General features: G+C 34.3%; 2 protein-coding genes across 3 annotated transcripts; one reads left to right on the forward strand and one right to left on the reverse strand.

Moving 5' to 3' along the window:
• Positions 1–259: 259 nt before the first annotated feature.
• LOC136206319 (uncharacterized) lies at positions 260–5,878 on the forward strand. Of its 2 annotated transcripts, none has more exons than XM_065997337.1 (7): positions 260–494; positions 582–769; positions 2,810–3,068; positions 3,208–3,244; positions 3,523–3,628; positions 3,760–3,870; positions 5,430–5,878. In XM_065997337.1, exons 2-7 carry the CDS (start codon positions 617–619, stop codon positions 5,544–5,546), a joined length of 783 nt encoding a protein of 260 aa, XP_065853409.1. In that variant the 5' UTR covers positions 260–494; positions 582–616; the 3' UTR covers positions 5,547–5,878. The 2 variants fall into 2 exon arrangements, with proteins under 2 accessions (XP_065853409.1, XP_065853408.1); XM_065997336.1 differs by having other exon boundaries at positions 585–769.
• A 2,278-nt stretch (positions 5,879–8,156) lies between these two features.
• Positions 8,157–11,969, reverse strand: LOC136205883 (cytochrome b-c1 complex subunit Rieske-4, mitochondrial-like). The gene is made up of 2 exons (XM_065996724.1): positions 11,689–11,969; positions 8,157–9,029 (listed from the first exon to the last, which is right to left on the reverse strand). Exons 1-2 carry the CDS (start codon positions 11,849–11,851, stop codon positions 8,386–8,388), a joined length of 807 nt encoding a protein of 268 aa, XP_065852796.1. The 5' UTR covers positions 11,852–11,969; the 3' UTR covers positions 8,157–8,385.
• Positions 11,970–16,261: the final 4,292 nt, after the last annotated feature.

Here is a 16,261-nt window from a genome sequence, read left to right on the forward strand (position 1 = left end):
ATTATTGCTAAACTTTCGGTTATTTCAGTTCGGTCCAATCCAATCCAATCCAATCCGGTTATCGGTCCGGTCCTGGATAAATTTCGGTCCAGTTCGGTCCAGTTCTCCAAAAAAAGTCAACGGTCCGGTCTAATTCTGGAGTTTTTTCCTCGGATATTCGGTCCAGTCCAGTGTCTCCAGGATCCGTGCCCAGCCCTAATTTGAGGTGTCTTAATAGGTGGCTGTTACCATTTTGGGAAGAGTTATCCTAGTGCGACATGTAAGTGGTTGTCATGTCATCTTAGAAATCACAATGCTAAGCAACATTTCTGAAGCACAAAGTTTAGTCAAAAGTTTTCATCTCTCGAAGAAAAAATGGCAGCCTGAAAATTGAAAAAGAAGGCAAGAGGAGAGAAGAGAAGAGGAAGTTGAGTTTAAAGACTTTGTATAACTTTCCACAGTTTTGACGCTTTTTTTTTTATCATAACAGAAGATTCCTCGTCTCCTCAGATTCCGTGAGTCCCGCCATTTCTTTACCTAACTAAATCTCGCTTAAATCTGTTCTTTCTCTCTGGATTTTGATTCACAATTTTGTTCTTCAGCAGATTTCCCAATCTGCAGCCATTTTCTACTTATCATGAGTTTACGGAGACTGTTTACACGGTCGGAAACGGAAGTCAAACAAAATGGCTCACCGACGACGCAAAATGGAGAGGAAACCGATGAGATTGAGCAAAATAAAGTTCGTATTATGAGAGCGCATGTTGAAAGAGAAGATGCTGATGCTAAGGTTCACTTCGTTCCTTGCTTTTTCGTAATTTTTGACAGCTGCTTTAATTTTGCTTCGCTTGCTACTGGAATTGAGATTATCGATCATTTTGCAGCTTTGATTGCTATTTTAATTGAAGAACAGTAGAATTTTTGGATTAATTAGATAGGAAACTAGTTTGATAAGCTTTGCCCTGAGTTTGAGTAGTTAGAATGTTAGAGTACATCTAAGAATTGAGAATATGTTGAGCGATTGCAATAGCGCAAGTTGAAAGCGAAGATGCTGATGCTAAGGTTCACTTCATTCCTTGCTTTTTCCTAATTTTTGATAGCTGCTTTAATTCTGCTTCACTTGCTACTAAAATTGAGATTATCAATCATTTTGCAGCTTTGATTGCTATTTTAATTGAAGAATGGTAGAATTTTTGGATTAATTAGGTAGAAAACTAGTTTGATAAGCTTTGCCCTGTGTTTGAGTAGTTAGAATGTTAGAGTACATCTAAGAATTGAGAATATGTTGAGCGATTGCAATTTCGTATGTTGGAAGCGAAGATGCTGATGCTAAGGTTCACTTCATTCCTTGCTTTTTACTAATTTTTGGCAGCTGCTTTAATTCTGCTTCACTTGCTAAAATTGAGATTAATGATCATTTTCATGTGTTATGATGGTCCTTTGATTGCGGATTTTTGTTGAAGAACAGTACATTTTTGGTTAATTAGATAGAAAACTAGTTTGATAAGCTTTGCCCTTTGTTTGATTAGTTAGACTGTTAGAGTACATCTAAGAATTGAGAATATGTCGAGCGATTGCAATGGCTACTTTTTCAAAATTGAACTGTGCTGTGCTCTCAGATTCGCTATTCTAGCTTGGTTTCTTCAATTGAAAAGGAAATAAGAAGAATCATTAGTTGGTTATGCAAACATGCTACTGGAAAATCTGTTCTTACAACGGTCAGACGAATTTCTTGCCTAGTTGTTGTTAATATTTGGAGGTGAAGGAACAACGGTATATTTTGCAATGTTGGTTAGCAAATTCATCCTGTGATTTCTCACGCTGTTTTTTTTTTTTTTTTTTAAATGGAAAAGCATATTTCGTTCCATTAAAGGAAAAATATAGACTATAGTTGGTACCAGTGACGGATCTAGTATTCACTGATAGGGGTGCTTCTGGTGGTCTCTCGTGATTTATGGGTGCTAAATTATATTTTTTGGTGTTTTTACCTGTGCACAGTTTAGGTAGAATTTTTAGCATTTTCCCTCGGCCAGTGGGGGCTCAAGCCCCCCTCCGGATCCGCCCCTGATCCTGGCTAGTACAAGATCCACGAAAGAAAGAGAAAGACCACATAGGTAATAAAAGCCATGGAAATGACAGTGTTATAGCTGACAAATGCAAATCAAACGGAAAAAATACAATGAGATGTATGGATTTCAACTAAAATGAAAACACGGACAAAGGAAAGAACACTAAAAGTGTGGGGATTAACACATAGATAGGAGGAGGAAGAATCTCCAAGTAGATCTAATTACTTTTGCTCAGAGATAAAATGGCATATGGTAGATCTCAAGAAGCAAGACCTCCGTCATTCGGTGAAGAGGCGATTAACACTGATGGAATGCTTGCCACCACGGCGAGGAAGACGTCTTCTCCGTCGAAAAGAGCGTCGCATTCGGTGGAGGAGGAGGAGGCGGCGGCGGCGGTCGTAGATGGTAGTTTAGGTTTCGGTTTATAAGGCTAGAAAGAAAGAAGAGAGAACTAGCTTATGATTGGATGAGGTTTATGTATGTGTTTTTCTTTTCTCTTTTGAAGTTGTATAAACAGACTCGATTTCTCACACTGTTAGTATTGTAAAATTGCAGGTTTTGTACAGTTCTAGGTGTCATAATAGGGAGGGATGTTGATTGGGCTTTGTGGTCTTAAACTACCACTTGGTTTTCTGAGTTTTTGTATTTGTGCTGTTTGTTCTTAATAAAGTTACTCTTTTATCAAAAAAATAAATAAAAGGAAATAAGAAGGATCTCAGCTTTTCTGTTGATGTTATCCCTTTCTGCTTGGCAATTTTTAGGAAGTGGATGATTTCATGATCAGGCGATTTTTGAGAGCTCGTGAACTGGACATTGAAAAGGCTTCTACCTTCTTCTTGAAGTACCTAAGCTGGAAACGATCATTTATGCCTAATGGATCTATATCTCCATCAGAGGTTCCAAATGAACTTGCCCAGAACAAGCTGTTCATGCAAGGAGTTGATAAGAAGAATCATCCCATTGTGATTATTTTTGGTGCCAAACATGTTCCTTATAAAGGAAATATAGACGAGTTCAAGCGTAAGTTTTAAGCTTGCAAAACTACATCTCATTTTTAGTCATGAATTCTTTTAGGATTGTATTCTAATCTTGTTTGCCTTTTGATCCAAGTGCATATTTCGACAATAGCTTTGATTAAATTTTCTTTCTCCTCTTGCAGGTTTTGTAGTCTACACTCTTGAGAAACTATGTGCCAGGTAACATAATTTTTTACTCCATGATATGTGAAATTTTGAATGAGCTTCAGAGAATCAATGGCATAAATTTATCGCAAAAGGGCAAAATTATTGGTTCAGTTAGATCGTCCCTGGACTCGAACATTGCCTCTTTATCAAGGGCTTTCGTTCGTGCCATCGAATCCTATGCTACATATTCTTAAGCGAAAAAAGTCTTCATAAGATTGGAGGGCCAGTTATAATATAAAATTTTGGTTTTAGTTAACTTGAGCTTATCTAACCTTTGGCTTCGATTGCAGAATGCCCCATGGACAGGAAAAATTTGTGGCGATTGCAGATCTTGAAGGATGGGGATACACTAATAGTGACTTCAGAGGATCTCTAGCAGTATTATCAATACTGCAGGTTCTACTATGCACATTTCGATTTGAAGAAATTCTGACTATATTTTATTTCATGTTGTCGTGTTCATATAGATTCAATTTGTTTGCTGAGTTGCATCTTCAGCAGTGGTAATATGAATGTTTTGTTGGCAGGATTGCTATCCAGAGAGGTTAGCCAAATCATTTGTAGTCCATGTACCATACATATTCATGACTGCTTGGAAAGCTGTTTACCCATTAATTGACAGCAAAACCAAAAAGAAGGTATGACACATCTTCTCTGCAGGCTGCTTGTGCATTACAAACATGAACATTTCTTGCATATAATTTCGCCATTTATATGTTAAAAAAACAGTAGAGGCTAGTAAAATAGACATCTGGTTGGTATCAAGAACCTGTTTATCACCAGATAACAGGATATTGACACATTTTGCCGTCAATCTCTAAACTATTTCTCTATTTTTGGTGGATTCGAAACTATTTCTAATTTTGTAGTATTTTTTTTAGTTCATTTCCTATTCATAGTGGTGTTTCAAGTATTTGTCAGAGGCTTAATAAATCATTTGTCATGAACTTGTCCAAAAAGCTTGATTGGTCTCCTGAACTTTCAAAGTGTTCTAATAGCGCTCTCAACTTGCTTGAAATGTCCCGATAAACTCCTCAACTTGCTTAAAATATAGTCAATTAGTCACTCGGTTGCAAAGAAGTAAACGGCATAGGGGAGGTGTGTTGCACGAGCGTCTTGAAATGTCCTCTTTGATATTAAAATCTCATACCCGACCTTGGTGGTTAACTTTTCCAAGGCATGTGCAACATACCCTCCGCAGGCAGCCTACTTTTTTTTGCAACCAAGTGATTAAAAGGGCGGCCCGGTCGCATTACGCGTCCCCGCTGAGCGAGGGTCCGGGGAGGGGTCCCACCACAAGGGTGTATTGGGGGCAAGCCTTCCCTTGCCAATTTAATTGGCAAGAGGCCGCTCTAATTGATTTTATTTTAAACAAGTTAAAGGGGCTATTAGGACATTTTAAGCAAGTTGAGGAGGCTATCCGAATACTTTGAAAGTTAAGGGGCCAATCAAGCTTTTTGGATAAGTTTAGGGGGCGAATAATGTATTAAGCCTTTTTCAGCCGTTCAAAACAGTTTGCCTTCAGACCGGCGGACTGATGGCGAGAGTAGCTCAAAGAGCTAGAGAATCTCGCCAGTCTATCAGAGACAGCAATTCGCCTATTAGATGGGCAGATTGCGTTGAATGTCTCAGAAAAAATCTTTGATACGCTATTATGAGTGGAGAAGCAAACTAAAATCTTTGAAATAGTTTTAAATACCATAGATAGAGAAATAGTTTAGGGGATTGATTACAAATGTGTCAACGTCCAGCATAATATGATTTTTCAGACATTCAAAACACAGGCGGACTGATGGCAAGAGTAGCTCAAAGAGCAGGAAAATCTCACCACCAGGCTCCAGTCTATCAGAGCAGCAGTTCGCCTATAAGACAGGCAGATTTGCTTTGAATGCCTGAAAAGAATGAAATTGAAACGCCATTATATCCAGTGGAGCGAACTAAAAACACCACAAAACCGCCTTAGATAGAGAAATAGTTTAGGGATTAACTACAAATGTGTAAACGTCCCGCATAACATGATACAACGGTGCTGAGGAAATCCCGGAAATGCCTTAAACTTAAATAATGTAAACTAGGAATCTGTTGATGATTGAATATTGGTCTTATTAGAACATTTTGATTCATTATGTTTATGTCTGTTTTCTCTGCAACTTGATCTTGATCGTATGCTTTAACACGGTCACCGTATTTTTTCCAGATCGTTTTTGTTGATGACAAAAAATTAAATTCGACTCTACTTGAAGACATCGATGAGAGCCAACTGCCTGATATATATGGAGGCAAACTACCATTAGTTCCTATACAAGATAGCTAACTTATTCACTTGCCCGGCATAAGAAGCTTGAGAACTTCTACCATACTTCTAAAGTAATAAACCCGACCAATTAAAAATAGATGCATACCACGTCATGGAAAATGATTAGTGTTAATAAATAAATATGTACAAGTAGCATCAATTGATTAATCGGGTGTATTACTCCAAAAGTATTGTATAACGCTGCAGACATTACAGGAATGATCGTTCCTCGGTGCTTCCATTCCCTATTTCCTCCTATGCTTATTTTTGTTATACGTCAATTGAATTCTGCAATTTTTAATTCGAGAAACTGTAAATTCGATGAATGGAGGATCCGATGTTTTGGGAAACTTTAATTTGATAATTATGTGGCATAGTAAGAGGAAACTTTGATTGTTACAATTATGTGATATTTTAATAGATAGTTAGGATGATAATTGTCGTTTTATTTGCTAAATTATTACTCAAAGTAGCTTATTAGATCATACCCGCTTTCTAACTATTGCTTCACGTATGCAATTTTACCCTAACTATTGCTTCACGGATCCTTGAACTTTTATGGTTGTACTAAAATAATCACTCAATGTTAAATTGTCATAATCATTTAATTTTGAATTTTATCTTAATAAAATATTTAAAAAAAAAGACACTGCAAAATATGACGTGGTTTTCATGTTAGCATGCTCAAATTAGATCACTGACATCGGCGGGAAAAAGGCTAGCAACTAAATATATTGATATTTTTTTAAGTGGTTGACACGTACCAGTCAGCCGTAAAAACTAGTTTCTCATAGGCCAATCCTTTTCAAAAATGTCTATTAAGTTAAGTAAAGGCGATTTATAATTCAAAATTATTTCTCTTTCTTAGATGACTTATAATTCAGAACGGAGGAAGGAAATAATACGTCAACGGTTGAATTTGAATATTAATCTAACCATCCTATGCCAAAAGTAGCATAAAAGGGACTTGCAACATTTGATTGGTAAATCATATTTTATTTTATATAATAATATAAAAGGGTAAAGAAAAAAAAAAATACTCTATGCTTTATTGTATTGTCAAACTGGTACCAAAAGTAGCATAAAAGGGACTTGCAACATTTGATTGGTAAATCATATTTTATTTTATATAATAATATAAAAGGGTAAAGAAAAAAAAAAAAATACTCTATGCTTTATTGTATTGTCAAACTGGTATCTAAAAAACAAAATTATGCAAATGGTAACTGAACTTTTTTGTTTTGCTAAAAACGATACTTTTTTAATTTGATACTAAAAATATCATTAACGATCTCAAAATAAAAAATTACAAAAATTAAAATTGTTTAGTACCAAATTTAGTATCGAACCAAATTTTTTATTTTTCAAAATCATCATTTTCTCAACTTTCTTTAAACCATATCCACATCCAAATTAATCTCCGTCCGCTACCATTGGTAGACACCTCAAATGGATGGTACTGCTGGTCTAAAGATTTAAGATCACTCCATGTCTAATGTGAGGTTCGAAGCCTCACTTTTTTTATTAAGGATGGAAAAACCTTGATCGCTCGACCAATCCCTTGAGTTCCATGTATGTAAAAGATAAATGCAAGAAAAAATGACAACATCATCATATATGTCGGGTTCTTTTTATAATTTGTGGGCAAAAAGCATCCTGAGGCTCCTGATCTTTCATTGTTTGGTCTATTAAGTCCTCGATATTTCATTTAGATACATTGAGCCCCTGATCTTTCATTGTTTGGTGCATTAGACTCTCAATCTTTCATTTAGACACATTGAGCCATTGATCTTTCATATATGGGTGTATGAAGTCCTTTTGTAAATCAATTCATATATAGATGTATTAAAGGCCTGTTTGGTTCAACCGTTAGATAGTAGATGTTGCTGTTAGTTGTTGTAGTAAATTGTCTGTTATTAATTGTTTAATTATTAGTGTTTAGTAAAATTATACTGAACTGTTACTGTTAGTATATATTTATTTCTAATATGGACATGTTTTAAATTAATCTACAAATAAATTATAAAATAAAATATATATTATACAAATTAATAAAAATAAATTATATAAAGAATAAAAAATAAAAAATTTATTGAACGCCAACAAAACTGTTTTTCGACAATTTTGTTCTAGAAATTAAAATAATGTCAAAAAGGAAACACATTTTGTGGAAATAAGAAGGATAATTTTGTCAATAACAAGTAACTACAAACAACTATCCATGAAAAGCTCTTAAGTTCTAAAAAAGAGTTTTTCGTAAAAAGCTCCAAAATGCTACAGTGTCAAGAGAAAATACTAAACGTTGCGGTTACATAAACCTAACCAAACGCTATGTTTCCTGCGGTTTGGAGTAAAACGCTAATAATTGTACAACTAATAACAAACAGTTTACTACAACCGCAAACAGCTAAACCAAACAGGCCCTTAATACACCCATATATGAATTGATTTATAAAAGGACCTAATACAGGCCGCAGGATGCTTTTTGCCTAATTTGTGCTGTAGAAATTGCCACCGTTTAGAGAATGCACATAAGAATTTTTTGCACCTTGGGAAATTTCTTCAACAACAAATTAAATAGAAACAATGGAATTCCATACAATTAATCTGTAAATGCTCAGCAAAAAATAAAATAAAAAATCATCCAGGTGTATTATTCCAAAATAATTCATTACCTGGTAAAGTAACAGCAAAAGATACATGCTCAAATTAAAAGAGCATCAAGTGAAAAACAAAATAAAAAAATAGAGTTTGCAAAATTGTCATTTGTGTTTTCCCAAACTATGGGACAATGTCTATTATGATGTTGCAAAATGAACGCAACGGTTCATCGGAAAGTACCTCTAGAAATTTATAATCAACCGATAAGTAACTTGTTCTCTTCCAAGAAGCTGTAAGTCGGAACCTCTAAATTGAAAGGCGCTGGCCCCTTTCGGATCCTACCAGATATGTCATAGTGTGAACCATGGCACGGGCAAAACCAGCCACCGAAATCACCAGCATTTGGTAACGGAATGCACCCCAAGTGAGTGCAAACCCCAACCACCACAAGCCATTCTGGATCCTTGACGCGGACAGCGTCCTCCTGAGGATCGCGAAGAGATGCGACATCAACGCTGTTAGCGAGTTTAATATCATCTTCTGTTCGTCTCCTGATAAACACGGGTTTCCCACGCCACTTGACTGTAACAGTGGTGCCAGGTTCGATGCTAGAGAGGTCTACCTCAAGGGATGCAAGGGCAAGAACGTCTTTGCTGGCGGACATGCTGAGAACAAACTTAAGGACCAGAAGACGAATTAGGGAAGCGTACACGAACCTTCCTCCTGTCAAGACAAAGTAAGCAAAGGCACGTTTGCTGGGATCACCAGGTGGAAAACGCTCATGATTGTACTCATCGTAAACGATTTTTGAGGTAGGATTCTTCACTGCTGCAACAGTAGCTGGGAGATCTGTAACCATACCCAGATCATGTCCCGGTTGAAGAGCTTCAGAAGAAAACCCTGGGAAGATTAACCAATCGTTTGCAATTTTATTAGGCTGCATGCTTGTCAACAAGTTTCAACAAAAAGATGCAAAATGAAAAGCTTGTATCATTTGCTACCACTATAAGTTGGAGATTTTTCTAATCAAATGTTGTAACAGAAAGAAAAAGGAAAAAAAAAAAGAATGCAATAGTAGAAATCTAAAAGCAGGAGCACAATTATCCACCAAACCGAAGTTTTCACTATCTCAAATCAATAGTTTCTGAGCAAAAGATTGATAACCAGTCCAAACATGTTACTGAAAAAACTGCAGAAGCATATGAATGATAAAGAAGAATAAGAAGCAAATCAATAGCCTCAAGAGTCGTCTAAAAGACCCTTGTTCAAGTAGGCAACTCTGACTCTCGACCAGAGTCATATGGTGTGGAATCTATCTCCATAGTTATTAAAAGCGCAAGGCACATTGCGCAGGCCCATGCGACACAAGGCGCACTAAAGAAAAGTAATATATAAAATGCAATAAATAGTCAAATACTAAAGCATATCCAATTATCCATAATCGTAAATTCTATCATGAAATAAATTCCAAATTAACTCTCTAAAGACTAAAATTCAACCAAATTCTAAGTTAATTAACTAATAGTTTAGACTACTTTCCATCATGACTAAAGTCTCCATAGTAGTCCATATTCATCATCACCCATCAAAGTCATCACCACCACTATTATCTCCAACATTTATCTTCAAGGTTATCAATCTCATCCTCCTCATCTTCAAGGTACTCATCTCCAAATTCAGATTCTTCTTCCTCCTCATCTCTAAGAAATGTAGGAGTTTCTATCTCGAACACTAGATGCCGGTACTTTAGCCTTCTCGTTTTGTCTAGGCCTAGCAGTTTCATGATAAGCACTTTCTTCAACCATAGATGATATAGATAGGGATGGGTAGAGATTCAAAAAAACACTTTTTAACATGGAACCGTTAAAAAAAACTGCCTGGATTATAAAATTGCACCTAGGCGCAACTCCAGCAAGGCACTAGGCACACAACGGCACACTCAGGCGTGCACCTCTTGAACAAAACCCAGCTAATAGTCTAATAACTATTTTTTCATCAAGACTAAGACTGAAGTCTTCATTTGCAATTTTTCTAAACTCTTCAAAATGGAGCAGAACATAATTTTTTGTATTGTTCTTTGTGATATTTTTCTCAGCCATATCTTCTTTCCTTTTTTTTCTTTCTTTTGCAAGCAAATTTTAGTCGTACATCAAATAAATAGGGAAGGGCTGAGATTAAAACATGCTATTTTTCAGTTGGGATCCTAAAGAACACTGTGTAGCTTTTAAATTTGCAAAAAAAGGCCTCTCTCAAGGCACTAGGCTCAGAAAGGCGCACTCAGCCGCGCGACTCTTAAACAGAGCCCGCCTTTTGGTTTTTCGGGCGACATGCCTAAAACCGAGCACCTTTTGGGTCTAAGCTGGCTGCCTTTGATAACTATGTCTATCTCAGACTTCCATTATCATCTACATCAAAAAGTAGCACACTAAAAGAAAGAACAATTAGAACATAAACAAGAAACTAATAAATTTATTAATGCTACACAGAAAACTGCAAGCTCACACAACCTTTTTAGTAAAATACAAAGCACAAAACTCAATAGAGAACAGGATATCTCCAGCCAAGTTCGCATCTTTGGCTATGCAATAGAAAGGTTACCATATTACCACAGTAAAGGAGTAACCAAAAAAAGCTTTGCCATTCAAAAAGTTTCTGGTAGATAACTGCTAAAAGAGGATTTTTAACACAAGCCAACTGCATCTTCCTCCAAGTAACTCTACAATTGGCGTGCAGGGAAACAGATATGGAAAATGAAACGGAATCAGGAAAAACATTATTCGTAAAAAAAAAATAAGAAAATATAAGGGATATAATTAATATGTGATTAACATGCTAGGAAACGAGTTTCCAATTTTTTAAAATTAGGGAAACCCGAAATAACATTTCAGACATTTTTTTTTTCATGACTGCTAAGGATAAACTTAGATAAGATCACAATTAAACCTCCTATCATTCATATATGCCTGGTGAATTAACCATTTAACAAACAGTACATAGGTAATGAAAAAAAGAGGATAATGGAAACAGGCCCAAAAAATTCAAAAGACGTACCACTTCTTGACTCTTAAATGTGCTCAGAATCAAGACGAACACAAACATTTTCAAGTATTGAACAGGACTTCAAACAACTCTTCATATAACAACATTAAGGAAAACAACTTTCGAATAACATCAACACGAATCAAAATAGTCAGAATATATCAATAACTATATTACACAGCCTTAGTTCTACAAGGTTCTGTAAATAGGCAACAAAAACAAATAAAACATCAATACACCTAGATCCAAAACACACAGATATAAAAGGAGTTCTTAACCCAAAAGATAAAATCAAAACAAACTATCAAAAAAGGGAAGAGAAGAGTATCCAAAGGCTCAAAGAAATCATCGCAATCCCGAACATAAGAATCAAAACCAATAAGATTTGTAAACCAAAGCAAAGTGGTTATCAAAAAATTTGTACCGAAAGAAAAAATACACGGTCAAAACGAAGAATCGGCGATCAAGCAGAATCAAAAACAGAAAGAAATGGAAAGAAAATCAAGAGGAAGAAGCTAACCTCTGATTAAATCATGGGAGAAGGAAAAACGATGAACGGATCTGGAAGAAGATGAAGAAGAATCATCGGAAGAGAGCGTATGGCTTCTGTTAAGGAAGGCGGAGGTTGATTGAGAGGACCTCCATGGTAGAGATGAGAGTTTCCTCCCGGCTACTCTCAGCATCTTGATGATTTCCTCCCCAAACGGATGTGAACGACGGGAAAAAAGGTTAGGGTATTTCTGGTTTCTCTTCTGAATTCTATTGTAAACTCATCGATTTTCGTGTATTTGATAAATTGTCGCTGCTAATTTCAGCAACTTGTCAAATATGAACTGCCACTCGTACTAAACGGCGTCGTTTCATTTTCATTTTCATTTTTATTTTCATTTTTATTTTTATTAGATTTCCTTTTACATGAACAAAACTTTATTCAATTTCATAGTCTTTTTATAAAAATTGTTTTATATATTTGATATAAATAATTAAAAAAAAACTATAGTTTAGAAGTATATCGAAAATTTTAATTTGCCTTTCAATATCGTAGATCATGATAGAATAATAATAGATAGTATTTTTATAAAGAAAAATATGATAACACTCATACAATGAGATAGACCACAATTACTCATATATTGAGACAGAGTACGACCACTTATATAAAGAGAAATACGAGAAAAAACACAAAAATTCAAAAAAGTAAAAACTATTAAACTTATCATAGTAGTAAACCGATCATAAATTTTATTTAATAAAAAAGCAAAGAAAATGTGTAGAATGAGTTTATCTCCCGATTAAAAGTTAAAAGAAAAACTTAGAATCTGGAAAAAAAAAAGGGTATTGTTAAACCCAGCCCCAAATTCCCACCCCTAGCCCCGTGAAAGGATAAAAATACCCTTTCATGGGTTTTGGGGAGGAAAAAGCTATTTTTTTTGCTCTCCCGACACTCGGACGTGTGCCTATCACGCCTCACCTTGTGGTCGGGCGTGATAGCCCCACGCCTCACCATGTGGTAGGACGTGATCGCTACACGCCCGACCAAACGGTGAGATGTGGGGCTATCACGCCCGACCACAAGGTGAGGCGTGATAGGCACACGCCCGTGTGTCGGGAGAGCAAAAAAAATAGCTAGTCCGCTATTGAATTAAATCCGTAAATACCTGTTACGTAAAAAAAAATTAGTCCGCTGTTGAATTAAACCCGTAAAAAAATTAGTCCGCTATTGAATTTAACCCGTAAATACCTGAATTAACAAAATAAAAATTTAACTAAAATTAACAAAATAAAGATTTAGTTAAACTAAATTAAACAAAATAAAATTTACAACAACTAAAATTTACAACATAAAAATTTAGTTAAACTAAATTAAACAAACAAAAAATTAATTAAATTAATTAAAACTCCTCGGACGTATGAACATCACGCCCGAACCATAGGTCGGGCGTATGAACATCACGCCCGACCTATGGTGCGGGCGTATGAACATCACGCCCGAACCATAGGTCGGGCGTGATAGCCTCACGCCCGAACCACAGGTCGGGCGTGATATTCATACGCCGGAACCGTAGGTCGGGCGTGATGTTCATACGCCGGACTGCGATTCCGGCGTTTTTAAAAAATCACCCACAGATTCAATTTTTAAGCTTAAATCAAAAAACAAAAACGGTAAATCTTATTATTTTCGCTTTCCCTTTACGATTGTTGTTACACTCCATGTTTTGGTTCACAAATTAGTCCGGATTTGATCAAAGAGTGTATAGGGTATTTGAGAGGTTTTGTGTTTTTTCAAATTTTGGGTAAAAGGTAGTTTGGTCTTTTCATGGGGCTAGGGGTGGGAATTCATGACTGGGTTTAGTAATTTACAAAAAAAAAAAAATGGTGGCTAAAACTTTTTTATTTGACTTCATTTTGGTCGGTCATGTTATTTGAGATTATCTTATTGGTCAAAAGTATCATTTTAAATTATCGTGTTTTTTTAGATTTTAAATTATCGTGTATTCATATGATTATATACTATGTAAATTTAAAAAAAATGATAATTGTGTAAAGTACAGGGTCGGTCCTAAGTTTAGATTAGGAGTGCCCTGATCTACGGTCCAAGGCTGGAGAGGTCGCAAAATTTTAGGGAAGGAAATAGAGTTGCTGATGCCCTGGTAAAGTTTGGAGTCTCTTCCTCAGTGATCAATTGGTGGCCTTCAGCTCCTGCTTTTTGCCACAGATTTATCAATGATGACATTTGTAATATTTCTCACTTGCGTTTTTCTTGACTTTTCTCCTCCCCCTTCTTTTTGTTTGTTCTCTTTCCTCTTCTCATGTTCAAATACTCATTTTTCGTTTATTAATATATTGCGGGTTTGTCAGTTCTTGGGCCACGGGTGCTCACCCCGCCCAAGTTCTGTCTCGTCCCAATTTCTATCAAAAAAAAAAAAAAAGTTGAGTAATTTTTTTATACAAATATTAATATTATTTGGGTTTTAAGTCCTAAATAATTAATATTTTAAACTTAAAGAGGCCCAATTGATTTTTTAATATAGATTGAGAGTTAATTTAAGAATTAAACTCATATTTGGTCCATATAATGCCCAAAGTTTTATCATTTACCCTATATGGTATCATTTGGTAAAATTTGCTCCAGTATTTCCATAGGTGTTATTTAATCCATTTTAGATGGAAAACTAATCAATTTGTTAATTTTTTTTTTACCACATGACACAATTTTTGACATGTGATATATACACGTGACAATTAATTTAATTTCTTACCGTATAGATTTAATACCTAGATAAATAAGGAATTAAATTTTTTCCGTAAAATTTAAAAATTGGTTAGTTTTTTATCCAAAATATATCAACTATGGAAATTTTCAGTTTTAATTTTGGTTTCTTATATCATTTTTAGCAAAACACTAAGTTTGGTATTACATTGTTCTAAATTTTTTTTAGAAAACTCTCGTACTTTCAACATCCAATAATAGGACTTGTTAAAAAATTTAGGGAAAAATTACAAAAAAAAAATAATTATGTGGTTAATGATTTGTAAATACAGTGTTGTGATTTAAACATTTCAAAGTTCTTATGAAATTTGCAGTTAAAATTAACGTGAGTTAATTTTAATAATCTTTTTAATTGTTTTAAATCGCTTTCTTTTTATAGTATTTTTTACATGACGTCTTAGTTTGTAAACTGCACAAAATATCATATTTGCAAACTTTTAAATCACAAGTCTATCTTTACAAATTGATCAAATCACAATAATATCTTTACACCAGTGTTTTAAAAATCGGCCAAAGGCGGCCGTCTAGGCGGTGATTTTTAGAACACCGTCCTGATTTGCACTAGTCGGGTGATATAAATCGGTTGGCTGATTTTTGGCCTCCTAGACGGTCTCAGGCAGTCCCAGACGGTTCTAGACGACCCTTTTGAAAAAATTGACCCTTAAATTTTATGTCAATTTTTTAAATTTTAAATATTAAATAACAAAAAAAACTAAAAAAAAAAAACTTAAACTATCGAATGTATTTTTAAGAATATTAATTTTATTTTATTTTGACACATTTTTTTGTTATAAATGTTATTTTATTGATCTATTTGTTATTTTTTTTAAAAAAATATTAATATAAATAATATTAAAGTATGTATGTTTGTCTATCCTAAATATTTTATATTATTATTTTTACATAGTATAGTTCATATAGTAATTGTATTTATATAGTACTTTATTTGATAAAAAATAAATAAATACAAAAAATACAAATCCGATTAATCAATAATGGTCATATCTACCCGACAAGCGTCCAACGTCTTTTACAACCTTGTTTTACACAACTATAAAAGCACATAAACCCCAAAATATGATTTTTGCACTTTTAATTTTCATTTTTGTTGATATATTTAGTGCCATTTAATTCCTTTTCTTTCTCTGTTTTAACTCTAAGTAAAAAGTAGATACAAAGTGATTAATTAGGACTACAAACTAGGACCGGCTCTGCCCTTAGACAATAGAAGCGGCCACCTAAGGGCCCTAAAAAATAAAAGTCTCATATAATAATTTTTTCTTAATATATTATTAATATTTTATGGAATAGTTATAAAAAAAAATTAAAAGGACATTAATATAATTTTTTTTAGAATGACATTAATATAAATTTTAATTAGTGATTTTACGTCTAAAAGGAAAATGACAGTTTTTAGATAATAATATTTTATGTTTATATGAATTTTTTTCTCTCTTTTTTACAAATTTTAAAATAATAATCTATTTTTTCACATTTTTATAAGAAATATACTTATATCATTCATTAGATGAAAAAAGTATATACTTTAAACGGTAAGAAATAAAACCTCACATAAGTACAGACTAAAGCCAATATAAAATTCACGGATGGAATAAAAAGACTACAAAAACTTTTAAAAAAAAAAGTCATAAGAGATACAATTTTTCGTCAAATTAAAATTATATAAATATATGTAGTTTTAAAATTTTATTTATAGATAAAAAGTCTACAATTTATACCTCGCCTAGAGCCTCAAACGATCATGAACCAACCCTGATTACAACTAGTACCAACAACAAAATTAACAGGAAACAAGAATCAA

This window comes from Euphorbia lathyris, chromosome 9 (genome assembly GCF_963576675.1).
Source record: "Euphorbia lathyris chromosome 9, ddEupLath1.1, whole genome shotgun sequence".
Lineage (NCBI taxonomy): Eukaryota > Viridiplantae > Streptophyta > Magnoliopsida > Malpighiales > Euphorbiaceae > Euphorbia > Euphorbia lathyris.

Bases quoted from the DNA above. Each gene is read 5' to 3' on its own strand.
- LOC136206319 (XM_065997337.1), top strand. From the start codon at position 617: ATGAGTTTACGGAGACTGTTTACACGGTCGGAAACGGAAGTCAAACAA. The intron at 770-2,809 runs GTTCACTTCGTT...GGCAATTTTTAG, and splicing joins GAGAAGATGCTGATGCTAAG to GAAGTGGATGATTTCATGAT. The intron at 3,069-3,207 runs GTAAGTTTTAAG...CTCCTCTTGCAG, and splicing joins AAATATAGACGAGTTCAAGC to GTTTTGTAGTCTACACTCTT.
- LOC136205883 (XM_065996724.1), bottom strand. From the start codon at position 11,851: ATGCTGAGAGTAGCCGGGAGGAAACTCTCATCTCTACCATGGAGGTCC. The intron at 9,030-11,688 runs GTTAGCTTCTTC...TAATCTTCCCAG, and splicing joins CTCCCATGATTTAATCAGAG to GGTTTTCTTCTGAAGCTCTT.